At 49.2% G+C, this 7541-nt stretch overlaps 1 protein-coding gene across 1 annotated transcript; it reads right to left on the bottom strand.

The window, feature by feature from the left end:
- Positions 1-6405: 6405 nt before the first annotated feature.
- On the bottom strand, positions 6406-7230 carry LOC106819602 (elongation of very long chain fatty acids protein 6-like). Its single transcript, XM_014824212.1, has one exon. It carries the CDS (start codon positions 7228-7230, stop codon positions 6406-6408), a length of 825 nt encoding a protein of 274 aa, XP_014679698.1.
- Between the last annotated feature and the right edge of the window lie 311 nt (positions 7231-7541).

Raw genomic sequence — 7541 nt, 5'->3', positions numbered from 1 at the left:
AGTCGGCGAGCGAGCTTCAGAGTGTGAGCGAACTGCCGACAGGAGGCGCCGTTTAACGGATTCTGTCTGTGTGTAGCAACGTAGATGAACTTGTAGTCAGTTGAGGTGCACCTCGCTCTCGGTATACGTGTCGGCCTCCGTGCGTACTCGGTCGGGGTAGCTGCCAGTACGATGACGTGTGTGCGGTCGCGGTCGCGTGTACATGTTTCATGCGTGGTTTGATTGCTGTTGACGAGTTGGAACGGTTACCTCGTCAGTCGGCCGGTCGCGACGGTTCCGTGGACAGCGCGCAAACATCGGCGCGGGCAGTGCTTGCGTAGCCCGATCGCCTGTCGCGCTGCCTACGTGAGTGCAGCTGAGTGTGTCGATGTGTCGTCGTAGCGTGTCAGAGCGAGAATCGAGCTGAGGAAGCGCTGACGATCGCGCTGCGTCGGCGATGCTTGTCGCCGCTGCGTGGGCTGGCGCTGCAGGCGGCCGAGCAGTGCTTTCCGCGCGCGCGTTATGTTCGCCGCTCTTTCCTTGCGGAGATATTCTGCGCGAGAAAAGGCACGTAATGTGTATTATATAATGTGTGTTCTATGAAAATAATACCAGATTATATGGTATTATCATTTTATATTATATTAAGTCTCAAATATATAATATATACTGATAGCGTACGTGTGTGTATCGTGCTAGTAATAGTGCGTGCGTGCTCAACTAGCTATAGCATGCTACTAGTGTATGCTCATTGATTGTGACTAATATCGCTGTGCAAGTGATTAGCTATGTAACATGACTAATTGAAAAGGCGTATAGTATATACTATACACGTATGTGTCGTGTCTATTGCTGCATCACTCGTTAGTGTGCTACGTCATCTATTATGGGGTGCGTTGTTGCGGCTTGCTTTGACTGATTCTGGGCTCCGGATTCGTTTGTTGTGGCTGTGTTTGGGCGTTTTATTGCTATTTCGCGCATCTGCTACTATTTGTGGCATTTCTGTTGTTATGGTGGTGAGAGTTCTGATACAATACGGAGATTAATTATCTATTCAGTAAACAAAAAAGTTAGCCTCAGTTACTGTGTACAATTATTCATGCACCACAGGCGTCGCTGCATATAGCTAGATCAGTGTGCGTGGTCTTTGTCATGTGCTATGCTCCAATTAGTCGGTTGATGACTCGTGACTGTGACACGTGCATAAATCCTACGCGTTTTTTTTTTTTATGCGTTGAGATTGCTCGCCACGTGGACTGCCCGCTGCTCGAACGTGAGCAGCTCTCGTTTAGCTTTGGGGGAGGGAATTCAAAACTGGCGGGAAAACCCCAAGCTTCGAACTGTCGCTCACGCAATCTGCCCGATCAGCGTATAGATATAATATATTACACCACACACACACACAGCACACACACCATGCGCACGTGCACACAGTCGCGCATGCCGTCTCAGTCACCATCTACACACCAGCATCGCACAACTGACACGCACAGTACAATGGCTGTGCACACACATTGGCAACACACACCACACACCACACACACACACCACACACACACACACACACACACACACACACACACATACACACACACCATCACACAACACACACACACACACACACCACACACACACACAACACACACACACACACACGACACACACCAACACAGCACATATATAATATATAATATATATATTAGAGTATATAGTGTAATAGTGTGTTATAAGTAAATCACACACGAACACCATGTGAATAAAAAAAACAAATTCAACTAATGTTAAAGGGTGGTTAAACATTAATTACGCGCAGCCTTTCGAGATGCTACATCTCTTACTTAGGCCAGTACATCTCTTCAGTGTGCTTTATGCATGTAGCTAGATATGTCGGTTGTCTTTAGTGCTGTATTGTCTATTCTACAACTCACGCTGTGCTCGGTGCTCTGAATTACAGATAGATGTGGTATAGGCTAGAGCCAGCGCATACCAAATCGACAGATCAGAACAATGTTCAGCGTCGTACGTCGCACGATCTCAGCGTGCTCTCGCACTGATCGTACGACTATAGCTGCGGCAGCTGCTCGTGGCGTGAAAATTTCTAAAACAAAACACAAACAAAATTGTCTCACTTTTAGCCTCAGCGGTCCATAGCATCGCTATCGCGATCAGCAGCAGTAGGAAGCAGAAAGCAGTAGCCGTCGGTCGAAGCCCCATGCATCGCTCGGCGATAGCGACACATGGATCATGCTCATAGCGGCTCGTCACGCCTATGCATGTATGTGAATGCCAACGCGCTTCAACCCGTCTACTGCGCGCACGCTATCGCGTAGCCTGCTAGTGCATTACTGAACTAGCAACAAGCTTTGGTCGCATAGTTTGCTAATCTTGGTCATTGCGCCCGGTTGTTTGCGAGAGCGAGGAACGGACTATATGGCTCAATAACCGTACTAACGGCCTCATAGCAGTCGATGATCCTCAGGTACTGCCGAACGTACCCTGGGTAACGGTCGGTATACGGAACGCACCCTGGTAACCTAGTCTGATATGGCTTAAAGTTAGGGGTTAGGATTAGCGGATTAGGTTAAGATTGCGGTTAGTTAGGCGTTAGAGAGTAGCGAGGCCGACGGCCCTAGACTCGTTAGTTGGAGTAAGGCGAGGTACACGGCTTCCGGCACTATTAGATAGTACCAGGTACGTTCAGGTATTACCGGACCTTACCAGGCCAGGTACGTTTCGGTCTAGGCTGTTGTTTGTGCGTGCTCACCGCTGTGCGGGGTCGCCTAGTGTCAGTACTCCCTCGCAGAGCGTACTCGCATTACTCAGCAGATTATAGCGTTTTTACGTTATTCTTTTGCATTCAACTGTCTTCGTTTCGTGCGGTCATCGATACAAAGGTTCGTTGGAATCTTTCTGCGTTTTCGCTTGCGAATAACGGTGCAAAAGAACCCGGTGCATCGCATAGCTTGTGTCGTGTGCGTGCGGCTGCTGCAAAACATGGAAACTTACAGGAGCGCTGGTTCACGAGCTCGCACGTGTTCGTAATGAATAGGAGTGCGTAATGAGCGGAATGTTGTGTGTGTGGCTGTGGGCGGTGCGTGCATGCGTACATGCATTGTCGTGTGTGTGGGTGTGTGCGTGTCGGGTGTGTGGCGTGCATCGCGTGCGTGCGTGCGTCTGCGTGGTGCGTGCGTGCGTGCGTGCGTGCCATGCGTGCTGTGTGCGTGTTACATGCATGCGTGCGTGCGTGCGTGCATGCCGTGCGTCGTGCGTATGTCGTGGTCTGGTGTGAGCTGTTAGTGCGTGTGTTGCGTTGTGTCCTTGTTGTCGGAGTGGTGTGTGACCTGTGTGTGGCGTGGTGTGTGTGGTGGTGTTGAGGGTGTGTTGTGTGGTGATCGTTGGCTCGGTTGTGCGTGTTGCTGCGTGTCGCGGCTGCATTGCGTCGTGCGTCAGCGTGTTCTGTATGAGTGGCGATGTGTGAGGTGCTGTTGTGTGTGAATGTGTGTGTTGTGCTTTGTGTTGTACGATTGCATGGTCTTGCTATTGGTGCTGGGCTGTGTGTGTGTGTGTGCTGTGCGTGTGCGTGCTGTTGACTGTGTGTAGCGGCTGTGTTGCGTGTTTGGTGGCTGGTTGGTCGGTGGCGTGTGTGTGTGTGTTTTGTGTGTGTGTTTGTGTTGTGTGTGTGTGCTTTCTGTGGTGTGTGTGTGTGTGGTGTGCGTGGTGTGTGTGTGGGTGTGTGTCGTGTGGGCTGCGGTCGCGTGGCGTGTGTGCATGTCGTGTGTGGTGTGCCGTGTCGATGTTCCGGTGTGTGCGTGCGTGCTGTGTGCTCGGTGAGCGTGCGCTGCGTTTACTTGCTGTGCTTAGCCGAAGTTTCATAGGCCGTTACCGTTTGAGGCGTAATAATAATTTATTTCGTGATCACTGTACGGCTCACACTGCATTCGCATCTCCACTCCTGTTGCTCACTCAGTCTTTCTCTCTCTCTCTACTGTGCTCTCTCTCCTACATGCTACCTCCCTCCTTCTCCCTCTCGTTCTCTTCTCTCCGCTCCGTCTCTCTGTCACTCGGTGGTCTCTCGCTCTCTCACCAGTCCTTCTCTCTGTTCTCTTATACATCTTTTTCATTCTATCTCTCTAGCGCTTTCACCCTTTCTAAGATCATACGCGTGATCACTATATTGTGATTTCTCTCCTCCCATTATCATACATATTGTCTTCTCACACGGAGCTTATACTTACTCGCTCTCTATATACATTCTCATACTCTCATCTGCTTATCCATTTATTCATCATTCATCTTGTACATCCTATGGGAGGATAGATTCCATCGCTAGCTAATTTATACTCCTATATCGCTCAAGATATGCGTTAGATGTCGTAATATGTAGCTCATATTGATCTGTTGATATGGTGACATGATAGGCATTTATGCGAAATTGATTGTCGTACTTGTGTTGTATAAGGACACGCACTCCACGCTCTGCGTCCTCATGTCACGCGGCCCCTCGCACTAGATTTTCATAAGTATATATCGCTAGTCTAAGATCGCATTGCGTTTAGTTTTATTAATCTTGACAGCCATCGTTTTCGTCGATTTCTCAAATAGGCTTTTTGACGGGTGGGTTCACTCGTATTCGCACCAGACATTAGTCTGATTAGTTATGTATGTACGCACGTCGATCCGAATTTTATTTCCTGTGAGAAGTGTGCTCTAATAGCACCCATGCATCTATGCTAACAGTCCTAGGTGGACGAGTAGATTCTCAAGATGCGAAAATCTGCTCATATTATATTCTTTTATTCTTCGTTCAAACTCACAACATATGGTGATTGTTATTTATTAAGTGTGTCGGCGATGACGAATACCTAGAAGTATGAGACGCACGCGGATGTATCTTCTATACGTGAATGTTTTCTCACGACGGCTCGGCGAGTATTTGCAACCGGTATCTCTGAGCACGAAAGCAGCTGTATTCTTCAATCCCTTAGCGGCAATCCTATCTCCACCTGCGCTGTAGTGCAGCAGTATCATGGGCTAGCTCAGAGAAGACATGTGGAGCACATCGAGGACATACAGCGTTTGAGCGCTCACGTTATACCATGCGCCTCACACTCGTGCATATGCGAGAATTACAATCAATAGAAATCAACGACTGTGACGGCGGGTATGGAATAGCATATATTTTAGACAGACATATGCTTTAGCTCGTGAAATATATAGTAGATACTAGCTGCTTGTACCCCGCTGCGCTGACACTTGATACCGCATCCAGTGTTTGAGTCGAGCGAACTTTTCTTTGTACGGTCTGCGTCACATAAATCTCTCAATACTTGAGTATAGAGATGGAGTACAAGTAAAAATATAATTAATTAACCATATGTGATTCAACCAGTGCTGCAGTCCGGAATGCATACACTCCTAACGGTTTTATCATATTGAATAAATCTCTAGACAATATTGAATAGCAGTTAAGTTGAGGCCATTCGAAAGACTAAGTGCAAACATATTAGAGTTTTCCTGTCTGCGAACGTGTAACATTTTCTATATAATGAAAACTACTTACTAAGTACGCATAGCGGAGCCGACCAATTAATACTAGAATATTATTTTGTAACATCGTGTTTAACTAGTGATTTTTGATGCCTATCTGTTATTTCATCGCACAAGTCAGGAAATGGCACTACGTAAAGTTGGAATCAACAACTTGTCCCATAAAAGTCTCTAATCTATATTAAATATATTATTAGTGCTCTGTCATAAATGACTAAATCATCTGTCCATAATACAATGTATAATTCAGCATAGTTGTATTCAGATGTATGATTGAGCGATTGATAGGTAGCCTTTATATTTGAAGCGAAATATAGACTCATATGCTATCATCTAAGCAGCAGGTTTCTTTTTTCTCGTGTTTGCTGGTCCTTGTCTTCTAGACTAGTGAGGGACCTCTCTTATGGTCTAGAAAGCATGTGCCCAATGGACGTACTCTCGCACAAACTGCTGTAGTTTTCACCAGCGTAAGCATGTGCGCGCAGTCGTAATCCACGCGGGTGCGGCTCGACTACTCGTCCGCCCAGAGGGAACAGAATATTTGACGGACTCGGAGCTGCGAGTCGACCTCAGTGTCAATAGACTGTCACCATAGACTGCGTAAGAAAACTTGTTGCGGTTGTCAGATAGATAACAATTGCTGAGTCATCGGTAAGTCTATGAAGTGGACTCTCTTAGTGCTGCGATAAGATGTGCTCTCTCACCTGTTGTGATTTAGCTCGCACTAAGACGTGCGTTTCGTGTTTCACTCCTCTCCGCTCGGTAGCCCCTTCTCCCCCCTATTCCCCCTCCTCTCCTCCTCCCCCCTCCTCCCCCTCTCCTACCACCCATCCTCCCCTTCTCCCCCTCTCCTACAAGCCATCCTATCGCACCCCTACATCACTGATTCTTGCGCATGCGCCGCTCGCTCGCATCGACCTCCGTCAAGGACATTGGCGGTTTCTGCGGCTGTATGTAAGCGCCCCAGAAAAAATGCGCAAACAGCACCGCATAACTCACATACATAAGCAACCCGAATTTCAAACTAACTGCGCTGCCCGCGCACGCTTCCCCGGCCGATTTCAGCTGCCAGGCGACGTAACTAACCGCCATGCCGACGACCATCTGCGCGAGCTGGCATGACGTCAGAGCGACGGAGACCCAGCGGGGGAGTCTGACGTCGGCCGAGCGTAGAGCGTAGTAGGCGTACATGGCAGCGTGCACGCTGTAGTTAAGAGACATGAACCACAGACCCGCGCCCGTGCTTTCCGAGTACGAATACCACGAGTAGACGAGGACGGTCACGTGATGGTACCAGTGCAGAAAGACGAGTCGACGCTTGCGCAGAATAATGAAGAGAGTGTCGACGAGCTCCGGACACTTGCTGACGTTGAACAAGAAGGTCCAATATCCGGTGACACCCCGAGTGAACCAATCGTCGCATATCGAATACTTAAACCCGTACGTGTTGATCACCCATAGCAACGCGGGCACCGTACGCAGCGCCCCCATGAGGCTGAACACGGCGAGGGAGGCGTTCCAGACGAGCAGCGGTCGGCGCAGTTCGAATCCCGGACGCGCGTGCATGAGATGGCGACCGATGAACACGCAGATGACGTAGGCGGCTCCGTAGAAGAACGTCACGTGCCAGTTTTCCTTCATCCAAAGCGAAGCTGCCGAGTAGTCGATGTCGCGCTCTATGTCGAAGACGACAGAGTAGTTCATAGTGATACTCATGGCGGCGACAGCGACGACGACGACGTTGACACTGCCGACGATTACGGCGATGCACTGGCGACAATGGCACTAGCGACGACGATGACGACGACGACGATGACACTGCCGACGATGACAACGGCGATGTCGACGTATATAATGGCACTGGCGACAACGACGACGACGACGACGATGACGACGTATATAATGGCACTAGCGACGACGACGACGACGATGACGACGACGACGACACCACGTTGACTCTACGTCCGGCGGCGACGGCAACGATGGCGACGGCACTAGCGTTGGACGGCAGACGA

The sequence above is a fragment of the Priapulus caudatus genome, unplaced genomic scaffold, assembly GCF_000485595.1.
Source record: "Priapulus caudatus unplaced genomic scaffold, Priapulus_caudatus-5.0.1 Scaffold3798, whole genome shotgun sequence".
NCBI classification, from domain to species: domain Eukaryota; kingdom Metazoa; phylum Priapulida; class Priapulimorpha; order Priapulimorphida; family Priapulidae; genus Priapulus; species Priapulus caudatus.
The sequence above is the reverse complement of the archived record's forward strand: the minus strand, read 5'-3'. Positions and strand labels throughout refer to the sequence as shown.